The following is a 19,783-nucleotide window of genomic DNA, read 5'->3' as shown; positions in this document are numbered from 1 at the left end:
TATCTGTAGTAAAAAAACGGTGGCTTTTACTACTTTACTCGTGTGACAAGTGAATGATATATTAAAAACAAACAGATTTTTTACTTGTTTTTACTATTTTTTATATTTATTATAGATATAAAACTTAACTGATGAGGAGAGATCACGCTAGAGAAGTGCATCCGTAGATTCTTGTGGTTAAAAAAAAGTCATAAAAACTGAAAAATATCTTCGTTTTTTCTTTCATTTTTTAAATTAATAAATTGATAAATAAGATAATTAATCGATTATTTACTTTTTTGGATCGTAAAATCGACCGAGATCAGCCTCTTAGCATCCTTTTCGTGATGAGGATGAGTCGCTTGTTATATATATATGAAGCAAACAATTGCGATTCTATTGTCATTAATTAATGACTAATTAAGTTTAAATGTGTTATTTAATAAATAAATACTAATAAAATATTAACTTTAATTTATGTTTTATATTTACTTGTAAGATACTAAGCTTAATTAATATGACAAAATCAACGTAGATTCAGAGAAATCATAAAAATCGAAAAGTATTTTTACCTTTTTCTTTGGTCTATTAATTGATAAATAAGATAATTAATCGATTTTATTATCGATTATCCACTTTTCTGGATCGTAAAATCGATCAGGATCATCCACTTATCGTCAAATTTTTGATGAGGATAAGTCGATTGTTATATGTGTAAATATTATAATAATTTCGATTTTATTAGAATTAATTAAGTTTTAATTAATTTAACAAATAAATTCTAATCAAACATTAAATTTAATTAATTTTGTATGTTGGATAACTCTTAACGTCATTAATAAAAATTTGTTAATGCTCTTTCTAGTACTTTTCCAACTCGCAACTAAACATTCATTTAACCTTAATGATGCTCTCTTCTCTCGGATTTTAACAAGTTTCTTTAATTATTTTTATTGATTTAATGATAATTAAACTCTCCTAAATGATAGAGAAAGACACTAAAAATACTTATTTATACATAGGTTTTTTTGTGTTTTCTTTTATTAACTTAGAAAGCTTTCACGCCACATGATGTGTCTCTTCAGATAACAAAAATGAAAACCGAACACGTTTTTAATTCAGTTCCACACATGGTATATCATCATCGTCATCATTTTTATGTCTAGGAATACCGAAATTTACGCGTGGACAGAATGGGATATACAATTTTTGTTTATTTCAGTCGAATGTGTGATGTTTGCAACGTGCAAACATTGTTGATTAGCTTGCAACAAGTCCTGGTAATTCGTGAACTCTTTCAACGGATCATCTTCGCACACAGGGGTAAGGCACAATGATTTAGTTTATTGGCAATCTCAATCTTCAACTTCTTCATCGTCTTTCATGATACCCATCTTCTTGCCGACAGTCCTCACCTTGTTGACCACCTCTTCTTGCACGAGATTGAAGCACATCGCTATCAATGCCATACCACCCAAGAGATATAAAGAGCAGATGATCAGTTTTTCTTGTGTGCCACTATCGGATGCTATGGTATAACCCGGTACCAAATCACCGAAACCGATGGTACTCAGTGTGACGAAACAGAAATAAGAACCGTCCAAGTAATTCCAACCCTCCCATATGGAAAATATGCCGGCTCCCCCGCAGATGTAACATGTTATGATGACTACACATAGGTAAATGGGTACAGATACTTTGATTTTTTGTGGTATTTCCATGTCTTCTTGTGGTTCATCTCTTAAACATGCCGGTTTGTGGTCGCCCTCGTATGCAACGTTGAATTTGGTTGGCAGACTTGGATCGATGGAGTTGTGAGCATTTGGTGTGTTGTCGCGTAGTACTATGTGATGAATTTGATATTGTTCTATGGGGGGTTTCCTCCTTCTCTGCTTGTTCTTGTTATTTCGGTTACATAATTTCCCATATATATACTTGAAAGTTTTGGCTAAAATGTTTCCAACATTGGTCAAGTAGAGGAACATTAACGGTATGCCAAAAATAGCGTAAGCTATTGTCATCAATTTTCCCCATTTTGTCTTCGGTGCGATGTTACCGTAACCTGTAAGTAAAAATTGAATATTTACAGTTACTGAAAAATAGTTAAAAATTGAAAAAATACACAAAAATTTGGGACAAGAAGGGAGAGATGCCGCGTGAGAGATTTCAAGAGGGCATTTTTGGAATCTTCTGTAATGCCCTCTTGAAGAGTAGGCATTGAGAATAAGATTCCTCTTGGAAGGGTTATCATGCAGATAGGATGCCCTCTTTGAAAGAGTTGGCAGAGAGGATGACATTCCCTCTAGGGAGAGTTGGCATGAGGGTAACATATTCTCTTGGAAGAGTTGGCAACACAGATAAGATAGCAAATTGAGTTAAAAGCCTTCTTGAGCATCTAAATCATAACCTTTTATCCTCATACACAGCATCTTTCTCCAGTATATCATGTATAAGATAAATCACAAATTTTGAATGTATTTTTTCTACTTTGTTTCATATTTTTTAAAAATAAAAGACAGTAAATGCTACTGAAAAATTCATAAATATATATATATAATATAAATTTATTTATTTATATAAAAAATAGAAGAAGAATAACCACTAAACAGAAAAACTGGCTTCTATTTTCCAATTTGAGATGCATTATCTTATTTCCACGACAAATCTTATCGACCAGCATAGACATCTTTACACTTCAAGAAAGCTAAAGTCCATCTTTTAACGTCTTCAGTGTTGAATTAATAGTATGATTAATCTTTTGCCTGTCACTAAAGGACAGTATTTTTATACTTTTGTGCTGGAGGATCGCCAAGTACACATCACAAACACTCTTTCTGTAACCAACCTAAAGAATACTTTTTTTTATTACTTTTTTCCCTTCTTATTTTCCTCCTTTTCCTACTTCTTATTGACAGAAAGGGAATGTTAGTGATGAAAAACTGTGTATTTTATTGGTAAAAATAATATTGGTTATACTTTTTTTTAAAAAAAAGTACATCTAAGTATCGTAAACACAAAGAAAACAGATTATATATATCTATATAACTGAAAGAAAAAAAAAAGATTTTTTAAATGAAAACATTCAATAAATCGATAATAACTATCATAAATGATAAAATGTTTTATAAGATTATAATTTATCTGTAATTTTTTTTCAAAATCTGCTGTTAAAATATCATTAAGCCTGCCAATAATCCAATGGAGAGGATGGTACAAAACAACGTTTTGTATGGTAACTCGAGCGTTATAATTTATGATTTACTAAAATAATGTTACTCTTGTTAATTTACTCAACTTCCGAGCTGGCTTCATCCCAAAAGAGTAATATATATTAATAAATTTATTTATTTTAAAATCTGCTTGTGTGTATATATATAATGATAAACAGCATCATTTACTCATTTTCTCCATTTCAACCCCAGCATCAATAGAGGAGTACGTAATTTGAATGTATTAAATTAATAAGAGATTATTTTAAATAGTTAAATATATCATAAAATTTCCATTCTTAACAATTTTCTGTATATAATAACACATCTATAACGATAAACGACATCATTAATAAACAGCATTCTCTCCAGCATCAATAGAAGTAAATATGAAATTTGAATGCATTAAATTATTAAAATATTGTTTAAAATTAGTTAAATATATAAAATTTTAATTTTTAACAAGTTCCTGTATTTAATTAAATATGTTTACAAAGATAAACAAAGGTTTTCTTTCTAGCATCATTACAGGAGAGTTCATATAAACATTATTTGCTTATCTTCATCAACCCATCTTCAGCATCAATACATGATACTATACAATTTAATTGCACTAAATTAATAAAATTTTACTTAAATAGTGTAAAATATTATAAATTTTAAATAATTTTCCGTATATATAATTATATACAGCATCTTCTGTTCTACTGATGCTGGAAATAAATTTATCACCTGCACCAGTAGAAGAGAATGAACGGCATAATTTAAATGCTTAAATTAGTAAAAAAATCGCTTAATATAGTTTAAAAAGTTATGAGATTTTTAATAATTCTCTATATATAACGATAAACAGTATTCTCTCTTCTACTGATGCTGGAGATAAATTCATCTCCAGTAGGAGAATATGCTAAAGATGAATTCATGATCAACATCACTAGAAGAGAATGTACACTTTAAATGCGTTAAATTAATAAAATTCGCTTAAAATTGTGTAAAATATTATAAATTTTTAATAATTTTCTATGTATATATAATGATAAATCAATATCCTTTCCTTTACTGATGCCGGAGATTAATTTATCTCCAGTAGAAGTTGGTGGAGATGAATTCATCTTCGGCATCACTAGAAGAATATTTATAATTTGAATGCATTAAATTAATAAAAGATTATTTAAAATGGTTTTAAATACAAAATTTAAAATAATTTCTTATATATTTATAACGATAAACAGCATCCTCGTCTACTGATGCTGGATTTATCTCCAGCATCAGTAGAAGATGCCAGAACATGCCAGAGATGAATTCATTTTCAGCCTGAGTAGAAGAGAATGTACAATTTGAATGCATTAAATTAATAAAAGATTGTTTAAAATAGTTGAAAAATTTTATAATATTTAAAATTTTAACAATTTATTAAATTAATAAACATGCTGTTTAACATTATTAACAGTTAATACAGTTCTAAAGTTATTAACAGCCAAGTAATAAAGTATAACTTAGACAATTTAATTGAAGTTTGGATAAATTTAAGAGAAACTTGTTTACCAAACTCGAGTAATAAAAGTTTTATAAATTAAAATCTTCATTAAATGATAAAATATCATGATCATAAATTTAATTATGTGTAAATATCTTTAATTTTTTGTATACTTTATAATTTAATTTCTTATCTTTCGTGCTTGGAGTAATCAATCTTTTTATATATTTTATTTATTTAATTAATAAATATTTTATTTTAATTTTTTATTCTTTAATTCAAGGGGAGAAAACTAAATTATAATAATAAAAAACATCAATTCATCACCATCCAGATGATTACTTTTAATCAAATTCATGTTAACTCAGTTGGAAAAATTCATTTGAATAATGATTGATTATGCTTTTTCAATAAAAATACAAAAAAAATTTAAATATATAAAACTTAATTTACTTTAAATAAATTATTTAAATTGATCAATTGAATCTTAATTGTATTTAATCATTTAAAATAGGAAATGAAGTTATTAGGGCGCGTCGCTACTTGGCGCGCGTGACGCGCGCCAAGTAGCGACGCGCTGTTTAATCTGTAAATTTTAGTTTTATAGAAATAAAAATGTTGTTAAATTGTTTTTTAGAATAATTAAGAAGTTTTTAAATTATTTTTTATTAAATTTATAAAATTTTTGAAATAAAATAATTACATTTTTTAGGAATTAAGAACGGATATTTGAATTACTGTCGAGGCGCGATGCGATGTTATGTCGCGCTTGCGTTATATTAATTATATCATTTATCTACTTTAAATCTTAAAAATATTTATTAAAGTAGAATAATTTTACTTATTTATTTATGCAAACCTCAAGAGGATTTATTTTTATGTTATAAATAAAAAAATATACAATAAAACTCAAGAAAAGCGCGACGCAATCGTTCGCGTCGTTCGCATCGTCGGATGCGTTGTAACAAATTCTGAAGAAGCAACACTACTTAAAGTAATTCCAGAACGTTATTTACGATCAAGGCAGGAGAATAAATGCTATAAAAGTATTAAAATCACTTTGCTCCACCTGTTTCCTCTCGAACAAACTAACAAAGTAGAGAAAGGAGATAAATTGCATTTAAATCCAGTTCGTTGTTAATAAACAGGAGAAAATGGAGAAGTTAATTAAGTTATTTTCGCGTTTAAATAAGATGAAAATAAAGGAAAAAGTGTTTAAAACAATCGAAGATTTTTAAAAGAAATTATTTGCATCATAATTGAAGTGATGCTGCACATGATCTTGCTCTTCCTCATCCTTTTACAAACGAAGAGATGTAGAAGAATTGGCTGTTTGTGTGTCAAAAGCAGATGATAAATATAAGGAATACATAGTTGTAAGGCCTTGTAGAGGTCAACGACACCATCACATCCCTTCGTTTCGTCGACAGAATGTCGGAATCGCATCTTCAATGCTAGTCTATCCTCTTGTAAAGAGAGAAGAAATATGCTTCTAGATCATTCATTGTAGTCGTATGAACAGTAATAAATAACAAAGAAGATTGTTCTTACTCAATTTTTATCGTTTCTACAATTATCTAATGCATTCTAATATTAAAAATACTGTATTATAGATAAATCAAGCATCATTGAATCAATTCAAAAATCATTAACATCTCTTAATCTTCTAGAATTTGCTGAAGTTTCACAAAAGAATTAGCAATTTTAATTATCTTCATATACTTTACAATATATCTGGAGGGTTTTTTCCCTCTTGATAAAAGAATAAGTTTTAATTTTGTTAAGTAATCACTTCTTTTCATTTTTAAATTTTTTTAATTCTATTTTCTTAATTTAGGAGATGAATTGATGCGGATGAATCATCACTTTTATTTAAAATTTCTAGTATATAGCGTACTTTTTTTTTACAAATTTATGTGTAAAAGAGGAAGATCTTACTCTTTTCTATCATCTTACCACTTTTCACTCTAAGATGTTCATCTTCATACATCTCTTCTAAGAACATTTTACCTTTAAGATTTAAATGAGATAAAATGTTCTTAGAAGAGATTATCTTCATGCATCTCTTAACGTGCTAAAGATGAGGATGATGCTTTTCATCTTCATCTTTGACACATTAAAAGATGTCTGAAGATATTCTTCATGTTCGCATCTCTTCTAAGAACATCTTTATCTTTCATAAAATATGTTCTTAGATGTATACATTTATAAATAACGTGTCAAAGATGAAGAACATCATCTTCATCTTTGACACTCATCATGCTTTATTTTCATCTTCTTCCTCTTTCATACACAACTGTTTATAAATATAATTTATTTTTGGTTTCTTAGGAACAATTTTTAGAAAAATTTAACTGAATTTTTTTAGAAATATATCACTTTTTAAATATATAGATTTTATTTTATTTAAAAAAGTTAAGTTTTTATTATTTTAATAATTCATTTGAATAATTGATGCATTAACTTCTCTTTCTAAAAATATCCACATGACAAAGGTAAATTTTTTAAAAATTTAGAATATATTTACATATAATTTGCACATTTTTTACATAAAACATTTAGAATAAAAATAATTTCTTTCTATTTGTAAAATTTAATTAATTTATTTTCATTTTAGCTTATAATTCTTTATACTCTCTTCACTTGAAATTTAAAAAAAAAAGTATAAAAAATCCCTATATCCCGTCATCTTAATTCAGTGATGAAGCTGTTCATCATCATCTTTGATAATCCAAACGTATCTTCAATCTTCATTTTCATTTTCCTATGAACGAGAATGAAGATGTACTGTAGCTATCTCCACCCCCCTTTTTTTATAGAACTTACAAGTCTCTGTATTCATGATGAGTGTTTTTCAACTATAAATTATTTCACATCTTCCTTTCTCCATAATTAATATTCTTAATTCAAGAATAACCTTCATAGATCATCTTTATCTTTAAATTAAAAAGATGCGAATAATTCAAGGATAAGCAAGATAAAAATTATTTAAAGAAGAAGAAAAGAAGATAGAAATGATCGAAGGATGAAAACACTCTGTTAACGTCTTCATCGTTGATTTAAAGTCTGGATGATTCAAAGATAAAGATGAAAATAAATTGAAGAAGAAAGAAAAAAGATAAAACTAAATGAAGGATGAATCCTTGATTTAAAATGTGGATGATTCCAGGGAAAAGATGAAGATAATTCACAAATCAAATATTTATTTAATGATTAACTAATTAATATAATTTTTGTTTTGATAAAATAATTTGAGTTTATAATTTTTCATTCTAAGCATCTTTATACATAAATAAACGTATTTTGAAAATTAAAAAATAACTAAATATAATTAACTTTTATAATTAAGAAATTAAATATTAATTGATAATTAAAATTTAATCTATGCAATTCAAAAGATGCAAAAAATACAACATTAGAAGATAAAAAATTGCAGAAAACAAAAAATTAAAAATAAAAATGAAAAAATGAAAAATTAAGAAAATAAAAATTAAAAATTAAAAATGCAAGTTTAAAGAGTAAAAATATAAAAACGCAAAAACGCAAAGTTAAAAAAATAGAAATTTTAAAAAACGCAAAATAAAGAATAAAAAAGCAGAAATATAAAGTAAAAATTTAAAAATGGAAAAGTACAATTTATTAAAGTTCAAAATTGCAATTTATTTATCAATTGATGAACGATAAAATGCAATCTTTTAAAACGAAATTTTTTTATTTAAAATATAAATATATATATATATATATATATATATAAGATTAAAATCAATTATTCTGTATTTTTCTAGCTATTATTCACTTTACATTTATATAAAAAGGAAAAAAATTCTTCCTTATGATTTTTACTGTAATATCAGCCCTTAAATTGGGTTCAATCTTTGAATAAACTATTGAAGCAGAAAAAAATAATGAGAATAAATATCTTATCTTTAAACTTATTATTATTATTATGTATTTATTATTTTTATTCTTTCCTTCATCCTATTGTAGAGGAAGAAGATGCTTTCATATTCTTACAAATGGATAAAAATCTTCTAACTCTATTATATAAATTTATATATTTAGAAAAAGTAACAGCAACGAGTTCCGTAACTTTCCAGCAAAAAAGTTAAAATTGCGTGTAGCGCCATCTATTACTGGGTTATACTAAAAAATTTTTATATTATTAATTATTATAAAAGCTCAATTTTAAGGGTAGAGACGAGTTTCATAAAAATTGTAAATTCTAATAACGAATAAAATCCGATTCCACTAGAGATACGACACGTGATCTCCTCGATTTCTCCACCCCATGACCTATAACCTCTAAAATTTACAAGCATCAATGCTCCTAATACGCAAACCTTCCTGCCAAATTTTACAAATTTTTGACAAAAGGCACGGGAGTTATTAAACCTCAAACAGGATGAACAAAATCGTGCTCCCCCCACACATTAACTTTCATACATCATACTTTTCCTCTGTTATATATATGACACCCAGAAAATAATATGAAACTGTATTGTTAACTTAATAATAATTTCAAAAATTCATTTTTATTTTCTTAAATTACATATAATTACTGGTAATTTATAATATAACGTTAAATGAGAATTACGCAGAGATTTATTCAAAAAATTAATGTTATTTTTTCCCCCTTAATTTTTATAATAATGTTTCTCTTAAGGATTAATTATAACAATTTAAAAAGAAATTATTAATCCTTCTTCTACATTTTAATGTGATTTTAAGACCGTAATAAATAAAATTTGTCTTGTTTTTTTGGAATTTAAAGTGAATTTTTTTTTATATTTATCCTTCTGATAATGATGATTATTAAGCTTTTTGGTGGCTTTTTAATTACTTTAAATGGATAATTTAAGCCGAGGATATTAGTATTTAAGTGTAATTAATTATAAATCTTACTTATCACTAATATTATTATTATTTTTTTTTTTTAAGAATTAATAATAAGTGAAAGAGTATTTAAATATTCACAAAATGAAGCTTATAAAATGCAATAAAAATTAATTTTATTTTAGAAAAATTATGGCATTTGTAATAGTAGATATGTTGTAATTATTATAGAAATTAATTATTTTTTGAATTTTTGATGCTTAATTTTATTTATTAATTTTTATTGTATTTTTAAATAATAAATTTGTATCTAAATCTTTATTTTTATTATTTAAAAATAAAATTATACAATATAAATAAATATTTAACAATACACAGAAAAAAGAAACAAGTAACAAATGAATATATAAAAATAACTTTTAGAAAGCCATAAAATGAAGCTTAAAAATACAAAAGAGTAAAATAAAATTTAAAAAATTTACATTATAAACACAACTTTTTAGTAAAAAAACAGATGAAGTGAACTTTTAAATCAATGTTTACTTATATAAAAATACTTGAAATTTTATCTTGACATCAACTCGGATGTTGCAATATAAAAATATATATTATAGGTGACAATTTATACAAGAATTTTCATGCATTCTAACCTTGACAGATTTAGTAGACTGTGTTTCTTCACCTAGATTTTTTTTTAGAAAAAACTTGCCTTTTTTGATATTGGATTCATCCCTTAAGCAAGGTGCATCAATCGATCTTACTCCATTCCGGATGTTTAATTTTCCTGACAGTCGGGTTCTATTGAGAATCCTAAGGCTATAGCCATAAGAATCAGACTAGATCCAATTCTCTAACCTTCTGTGAATTATTGTTTATATATATTTTAATTAATCCTTCCAAAATCGAGATATGCCTTGAGTCAAGCATCGAATCAAAACTTCAACTTGGAGGAACAGGATTCCAGAAACGATTACATTTCTAGATAATTTGCTGGAAATATACGTAGAGATTCTATCTTTATCTACTGATTTCTACAATTAAAAAAATTATAGAAAATTCTACTTTTCTATATTTGGATCTTGAGATAAGTTTAGGAGATTTAGGAGATTTTTCTTGCTTTTTTTTAAATTTAAATTTGATTATAAGAGGTGATGAGGAATTTTAGCTTTTCTAGTAGATCGTTTGATGATAAATTGTATTTTTATTGCAGATCGAATGATGAGAAATTGTAGTTTTATTGTGGAACGAGTGATGAAAAGTTGTAGTTTCTATTACGTGGAATGGATGATGATAGATTAGTTTTCTTCCTGCGAATTGAATGATGATAATTGAAGATATATGGCTGGGAAATTGTAGTTTTATTATCGATTTGTTAATGATGTGATTGAGGAAGGTGTAATTTTATTTTTGAATTGAGTAAATCGTATTTTTATTGCGAGAAGAAGTAATTTTCTTATATGGATTCGAGAGATAAAAAGTTAATTTTCTTGTAGATTGAGACCCTACGCTTTTGTTGCGGATTAATGCGGATTGTATTTTTCTAATGAATCAATAAATAAGAAATCGTATTTTTCTAGTGGATCAAGTAATGAGAAGTTCCAATTTTCTTGTAATAAAGATCAGATAAACCACTCTTTTCTATTATATTGATAATCGACAACAGAATATCTTCTCATCTCTTGTAATTCTCAATAAAATTACGAGTGATCATCTGTAATTTTATAAAGAATTGTGCGATAAATATCAAAGATTTTCATTATAAAATAAACGGTAAAAATTCAACTTTGTAATCAAATAATAAATTAAAAATAACGTAAAAGTAAATCGCGTATATAAAAAGAATTACAGCTTTGTTTAATGTAAAATAACATTAAAATGTTTCCTTATTATCTAAACTTTCTTGTTAAGAGAGAAAGTATGACTTTAATAGCTTGTTATATCCAAAATTCTGCTGAAAAATCTGTGTTTAATATTCCGAAAACCGATAATAGAAAAAATAATAGTGGAGAAAGTAGTAGAGAAATAATGAGAAATTGTATTCTTAGTCACTATAAACTGATACAAAATTGTTCTTTATTGTTTAAATACGCTATCAAGATAGAAAATATAGTTTGTTATATTAACAATGCTAGGGTTTTCCACAAAATTAAACCAACAGAAAGCTTTGTAACCTATTTAGAAACAAGAGCAAAGCGTGCAGAGCTTTAATGGCAACTCTGTTAATTACAAACGAGGTAATTTCCTGGAAATGTAAAAATTTTTCCCCACATTCCGACGTCTATTTAGTAGTAATTTGGAACTGTTTCGGTTAGGAAAATTAAAAATCGCTTTGTCTGATCTTTATCAATGTTTTAGATGAAGAGATAAGAGAACAATCTGATCAATACATATATATTTTTTATCCTTTACGCTTGTAAAAATTCTTTTTGTCAGTTAAAATTTGATTTTTTATATCTGCTTTTGCTAGAATTTCCTTGATGGCAGACAGAGAATTGGATACAGTTTAAGTAATTTAAAAGCGAATAGTTTTCATTCTTCTTACAATATTATTAAACGAAGTATTTTTCATTTAAAACCAATAAAATTAATTTTACATATTTTCATATATATATATATATATATTTAAATTCTGAAAAAATATATATATTTTTCAGAATTTAAATTAGAATTTTATTAAAGAGAAGATGCTTCTCTACATTCTCTGAAATTAAATTTTTTGTTGACAAATTGGATTTTAAATAATGATAGGTTATGGAACACGTTATATATTTAAACTTAAATTATTAGTAAATTTTTAAAATATGTCTCTAAATCCAATGATGAAAAATATTCCCTGCAGCTTTTTGTAAAGTGTAAAGCTAACGCCTGTAGCTTTACTGCAAAGCAAGAGAACTCGCCTAAAGCTTCACTGCAAAGAACATACGTAAGCAGAGAAGCCGACGATCAGGCGCAACACACGCATATTGTGTATATGAATAATAAGTTTAACTGCTAATTTTTACAACTTTTGAATTTTTTCTGCTTTTGAAAGGTTCAAACTGTATTTTTACAGCTTTAAAAATTTTAATGAGGAAAATTAAGTTTAAAAATTCTGAATTTCAGACTTTTTTTTATGGTAAACAGAGATAAACCATGATTTTATAATTTACAAAATAATCGAAATAATTTTTAAAATTTAAACATAAAAAATTACAAAATTAAATAATTTCACACATAAATTTAAGCTGATTAACGATTTAAGTACGTTCGATAAAATTTTACAGAAAATCATACAATCAAATTAAAAATAGTTGGAAACTATAAACAAAAAATCGAATAAAACAAACAATTTTACACAGTTTTTTAAACAAAAATGATAACAATTAAAGCTCAAATTTTCACATAATTAATATCTGAAGAAATTATTTATCTTCCTTTGTTAAATTAATGAAAGAAGCGTAACAATTGAAGCAACAAGAATTAAGAAAAATACATAAAACAAACGGTGAAGGATCATATAATAAGAAAAATAACAAGAGAAAAAAAAGACTTTTCAATAAAGAACAATTGTAGAAATTGTTCAATATATATATATATATCTTTAGCTGTATTCGATTCAGTGATCCTTCTTTTGTTTTACCACTTTTTCTAATATTAAATATAGAAAAAAAAGAATTTTTTCGTTCTAAATTCGGTTTTTATAAAAGTTTCAGTCGCACTTTTGTATTAATATTGTTGAAAATTTTTAATATAGTCAGACTAGTTGCATTTTCCTATTACAAATATATTTTTTCTGATTTTTTTCTAGTTTTTCCCCTCCTAAGAAAATTATTAAAATTTACCTCTCGTGTAAAGAATTTAATTAAACGATAGAAACAAAAATTTTTACTTTTTCGAAAAATTATATTTGTAAATTGGTAAGATTCTTCTTCTTTTTCTTCTCCGTCTCTTCCTTTCATCTTGGTTATCATTTTAATGTATTTTAATAATTTATTATATTTTTAAATTAATAATGATTTTGTAAATAAAAAAAATTACATTATTTTATCTGAAAATTCATTATTTAACTTTAAAATTTTTTAAAATTAATAATTAAATATTTTTATTTGTAGAAAGTATGTTTGTCTATCTACCTGAAAACGAATTTTATTTTCTAATTTTTTAAAAGAAGGAAAAAAACATAATTATCTTTAAATTCTCTTTTCTTACTTTAATGGATGCGAAAAAGATTTTATTTTTTATTTTTTTTATTTTTAATTAAATCTACAAAATTTTTTTAATGTATAATTTTCTATTTATCTTCGTCTTCAAAATACCTGAAGATTATTTACTTCAATGTTAAATTTAATGGAGAGATTAGTTTATAAAGATTGAAATTCTCAAGTCTTCTTTATGAAAAAATCTGTTATTAGTTATTTTTTTAAATAAGTTATGTTGCTAATAACTTGTAAATATTTATATAAATTACTTAATAATTCATTAAATTAAAAAAAATTAACAAATAACCTTAACTTTAAAAGAATATTTTTAAAAAAGTAAGAAATTCATTACGTGTAAATATAATTTTACTTTGAAAAATATTTGAACGACGATTGGTTGAAAATATGGTTTTCTCATCATTGATTGGCTGACTGTGTGATTATCTTAACGCTGATTGGTTGAAAAAGTTTGAATTTAAAAAAGTAAGCGTATCTTTTTTTAGATTTGAGAAAATTATCTATTTAATGCTTAATTTTTAAATTTTTTAAGCTAATTACCTTCATTAATGTTTCGTTTTGAATGATTTTTTCTTTAATATTTTTAATCATTAATCAATATACAAACCACAAATCTAATTAATCGAACGTCTCCTGAACTGTTTTATGTATAATTATCTTCAATATACTACGTTTTATTGCAAATCTTTCACATATTTTCATCACTTTAGATCATGAAAATCGATCAGAAATATTCGAAAATTCGATTTTAATTCGGAAAAATCCAAAAATGTTCTTAAGTTTTGTTAATTTAAAGCAATAATATTCGATTTTTATCACACAAATCATTTGTAGAAGTGAGTTAAACTATCAATTTTCCTAATTTTTTTTAAACAGCGAATTTGCAACAATTTTATCTTCAAAAAACACAGATTTGGTACTATCTATTTTTTACAAATTTTCTTAGATATATCTTTATTTTATTTTATATTTCCTGAATAAAAAAATGATAATAATAATTCACATCTTTCCAATCGCTTTTCGATTCTCTGCATACTTTTTTTCTTTACTTATTTAATTTTTTTGGGGAAAAAAAAGAATATAAATCGCAATTCCCATGCAGATGAAAAGATGGAATATTACATAAATATTTCTGCAGACAGTCAATTTACATTTTCATCGATTTTCATAAGAAAAGATGAAATAAAAATATCGAAAATTTGTATTTTTTTCCTCCATTTTCCAAGGGGAAAAAAAAGATAAAAACTTGCATCCGGTTTCGATAAAGAATTTATGAATATTTAAAATACAAAAGAATACATATATATATATACAGAATTAAATAAATAAAATCTTGTAATTTAATGCTTTCAATTTTAATAAGAATAATTTTTTAAAATATTATTTTAAAAAAATCAAAGAATAAGAGGAAAGAACAATAAGAGAAACTAAAATAGAATGGAGACGATGCGAAGGAGGAGAAAAAGGAGGAGGAGGAGGAGGAAGAGAAATTTTTACTTTTAAATTTACTTTTGTAATTGGAATTTTTATTTTAAAAAATCCAGTCGAAAATAAAAGGATTTCTCTATAATCGTCGAATGTGTTGACAGTAGATAGCGAAAAGAAGAGAGATTACATCTTAACACCTTCGATAGAATCTTACTGGTCCTCACCCTAAAAAATTTAATCCTACCTGTCACTTTTTGATTTTTCATTTACTTGCAAACGTATTCTATAAAAGAGGAGGAAGAAGAAGAAGAGGAGGAGGAGGAAGAGAAGGAAAAGAATAAAAAGGAGGAAAAAAAAGTAATTGTATATGTCACAACCTGGAGCATTTTCCATCTTCTGGAAGAGGTTTGGTTTGTCTTCCACTTGCAATAACTTTAGATATGTGGTCTGTTCCTGATTTCTATTCGTGATTTTTCTATTGCTGTATCTTGTGTTTTTGTACCTTCCGGCTGTTGACACCAACCAATGTCAACATTTCACTTTTATATTTATATTTATTAACTTTTTAAGTTTTTAACGTGTTTTTATTTACTTATACGGTTTTTACTATAATATAAATTAGTTTGTATTCACTCAATCATGAAATTATGAATTTATCTGCAGATTAAACTATATACACATGCAACTTATTATGAATAATAAGAAGGTATTTATGCCGATTTCTTAACAGTTATTTGTTACCTAAACAATTATTTTTCTTTTCTAAAATAAATATTAGCATCTTTTCTTACAAAAAAGAAAACAATGAATAGAAAGATGAAGAAGATCCATTTATTTTATTAATAAAAAGATGGTGAATCACAGGAAGATAAGGAAGAGAGAAAGTAGAAAAAGAATGATAATTGGTTTTTTTATTATTAAAAAAATAGAAGGATGATGAATATCAACTGATTTTATTTTATTTTTTCTCTTATACAAAAGAGAAAGAAGATAAATCATATAAAAATTATGGAGAAAACAGGAAGAGAGAAGATGAGGAAGAGCTGGAGAGATGTTAATTCTGAGAAAATTAATAAACATTTTACACTTTAAAATAAAAGTTTTCATGTGTTGAAATGATTATTTAGTAGAAAAATAAATTTCTCACTTAGTTTTAAACTGTTATACATCATCAAACTATCGAAAGAACTTAACAGAGGAATTAAAAATTGCATTAAAACTTTACTTCATTCTGTTTATGACAAAACTTTGCTACTAAAATCCTCAATATAGCCGTATAAAGACTTAACAACAAACCACAAACAACCCTAGAGACTACATTCAACTTGGAATGTTGGTGACAACTAAAGAGAACTTTGACATCAGTTAGACTTCTATTAGAAGAACAAGAAAACGCTTTCTGGGGTAAGTTAAATATTATTTGACTTGTTTCCTACAAAACATACATTCTTAAAAGTTAGAAAAATATACAAGAATCATATTTATTTACTTTTTTTACTTGGTGTGTCATATGGAATTCTTATCTGTCGAACTTCTAGATCTCAGACTTTCTTTATATAATATAAACTAGTAGACAAGAAGAAGAAAAGAAGAAAAATAGGAAAGAAAGATATGATGAGATAGTTACAGAAAAGAGGGATAGAAGAGAAGAATAGGTAAGGAGAAAAGTGGAGGAGAAGTAGGATAAATTGAAGAAAAAATATAAAAAGGAGAGAAAGAAGTATTAGAAACTAAAGGAAAACAGGAAAAGCAATAAAAGAAAACAGGAAGAGGAAAAGAAAATAAAGAAAAAAGAACAATCAGACATACAAAGAATAGTAAAGAGAAATAGGGAATAGGAGAAGAAAGAGATGCAAACGAAAAACTTACTTTTTCGCTTGCATCGCTTTCTTCTCCTAGAAGATGAAGAGTAAAAACAAAAGAAAATTTTAAAAAAATGTTTTCTTTATGGCAAGAAGAAAAAGAATAACGAAAAATAAGAGTGAAGAAGCTGAAGAGAAAGATGTTAATTCGAATCTTTTTCTTCTGCTTCCATTCACATTGGATAAAACAGCATATATATTAATTAGTAAACATTTCTTCCGGCATCATTAATTTTGAAAGCAATCATTTCTCAATTCCAATGTGTTAATTAAGTCATACATTGTGTGGAAAACAAAATTGAAAACAGAATGGGATGCAGAGTTTAAAATGAGAAGAGTTTTATCGATTGCATATGCTTTACATATTAAAATGTCGATAGAAATATCGTTTAATATATATAAGTTTTGTAAATTTAGAAAGTTAAAAGTCTTCTATATTCTAAATTTTCAATTTGAATTTCATGAAAATTTATGATAAATAAAAAATATATGTAAGGTTATATGGAAATTTAGTGTTATAACATTATAGAGAGTTTAATTTTGTGCCATTAATTAATATGAATTATGAGAAATGAGTAATAACTTTTTGATAAATTAATAAACGTTAAAGAAACGATACAAGAAATGCTAAAGAAGAGGAGAGGAACAAAGAAAAACAGAGAAAGACGAAGAAGAGGAACCAAAAAAAAAAGCTGATGAAGAAAAAGGAAAAAAGATAAAGAAGAGGAACAAAAAAGGGAAAAGATGAAGAAAAAGAGGAACCAAAAACAGGAAAGGAAGATGAAGAAGATGAGTAAAAAAGAGAGAAAGAAGAAAGATAAAAAGAATCCTCAACATCACGTTTTCAAGACTTGAAAACGGGATGATAAAGAAGTTAAATTTAAAAGAGAAAATCAAAAAATTAAAATTAAAATATTTTAGTTTCAAATTTATTGAAGAGGAACTTTATGATTAAAATATACATACATATATATTTTTTAAACTTTTTAAATATTAAACTTTATATATTTGCAATTAAAATAATTATAAATGATAAGTGGATATAATTTTATGTTTAATTTGCTTATTAATTGTAATAATAGATTAAATATTGAACGATTTAATTAATAATGCAAATTATAACATAATATTAAAGCACGAACGTCTTTACAGTTTTAACATTTTTTTTAATTGTATTAAAATATTTAACTTAATTTATATGATAAATAACAACATTATGAATAAAAAATATTAAAAATCAAATATAATTTTTTAAGAGAAACAAAGTTAAAAAGAAAGAAAAAGAATTAAATTTGATTACTTTACATTTCATCTTCTGTGATTTTGTGTTTGTTTGACTTAAATAAATTACAATTTTTTGGCAAAAGAGCGTGATTTACAGAAGAGTTCAAAGGTCAAAATGGAGTTCTATTGGAAGTGATCGACCTATCAAGAAAAGCTCGTTTCCTAAATTATCGATTTCTAATGGTATCGTTCAGTGACAAGCAATCTGATTAAGTTAAATCAAGCGCGTGTTACCTTTTCTTAAATTTATGCTTTATTAGTAAATAGATATTTTTCACTTTACAGAAGGAGATCTCATTAAATTAAGAACCATGATTAGGGACAAGTTCTCAATTTTGATATTTATCCCTTTATGTAGAAAGAAAAATGAAGAAAAGATGCTGATAATGCAGAGAGAAAGATGCTTAGAAAAGACAATAGAAAAAGAGAGCAGATTTTTCAAAAGAATTAGGTAATAGAAAGATATTTTTCGTCTCTTTGTATCATCATCATCATCAAAAACATATTTTCAGTCTCATTTCGTGTAATTGATGATGAGAGGAATAGGAAGATGAAGAGAAGTGGATGAAAAAGTTCCTATTTTTTAGTGTTTTTTGCGCAGTTTCCGAGTCACGTTGCATAAAAAGATGATGAAAAGAAGAGGAGAAGCTTTTTTTTTTTATTGTAACCCTTCATCATCAATAAACTTTCAGTTTCGTTTCACGTAAATAAAATATGATAATGCGAAAAAAGAGAAGTGAAGTAGATGAAGTGATGAGGAAAAAGAAATGTGAAAAGCTGAAGAAAGATTTCCTCTTCTTTACACCATTAACTTCTTATCATAAACATAGCTGCAGATTCACTTTGCATAATCATAGAAAATGATGAAAAAAAGTTCTTATCATTATCAGCCACTCATTACTTATATAAAATCAGCTTCAGTTTAAAAAGATGGTGAAGAGAAAGTAAAGAAGATATGATGATAAGAAGAAAAAGAAATAAAAAAGAAACTGAAGAGCAGAAAAGAATGGAAAGAAAATGATGATGATGAGTAGGAAGAATAAAAGAAGAGAAAAAAATAAGATTTTTGAAATGATAAAACAGACATTTTGTCACACGTCGATAGCTTTTAATCATAGAGAAACACTTTAAAAGTTCTACACAAAGTGGCACTTTATTACTTTCAGTAAAATTGCAGAGATAATTCTCAATTCTCAAATGAAAAAAAAATATATATATATTTATTTAAAAAAATAACAATACATCAGAGACTAAAAACTGTTCCGATATTGTCAAAGAATTCTACAGAGATTTATCTGAATTCCTTTTTTTGTTACATCGTTTCTCTCTCCTTCATCATCTCCGACATTCTTGTTTACATATTCGTGATTTTTATAGCCGATATATCATCTCGATTATAATAAAAATATTTATAATTTATCTTGATTAAAATTATTAACAATTTTACTTAAATATTTGTGCAATTTTTCATTAATCTAAGCAGTTCTTATGGATTTTTAGGTGATGCGCTTCATG

General features: G+C 25.6%; 1 protein-coding gene across 1 annotated transcript in view; it reads right to left on the bottom strand.

The window, feature by feature from the left end:
• Positions 1-1,017: 1,017 nt before the first annotated feature.
• The window catches only part of LOC136974273 (TWiK family of potassium channels protein 7-like), a 42,852-nt gene continuing 24,086 nt past the window's right edge, over positions 1,018-19,783 (bottom strand). Inside the window, exon 2 of the mRNA XM_067269109.1 lies at positions 1,018-2,041. Within this exon, the coding sequence (XP_067125210.1) occupies positions 1,335-2,041 (707 nt within the window). The 3' untranslated portion in view covers positions 1,018-1,334. The remainder of the gene's footprint in view (positions 2,042-19,783) is intronic.

This window comes from Centruroides vittatus, unplaced genomic scaffold (assembly GCF_030686945.1).
Source record: "Centruroides vittatus isolate TY-2023 unplaced genomic scaffold, ASM3068694v2 contig_345, whole genome shotgun sequence".
In the NCBI taxonomy this organism is placed as follows: domain Eukaryota; kingdom Metazoa; phylum Arthropoda; class Arachnida; order Scorpiones; family Buthidae; genus Centruroides; species Centruroides vittatus.
The sequence above is the reverse complement of the archived record's forward strand: the minus strand, read 5'-3'. Positions and strand labels throughout refer to the sequence as shown.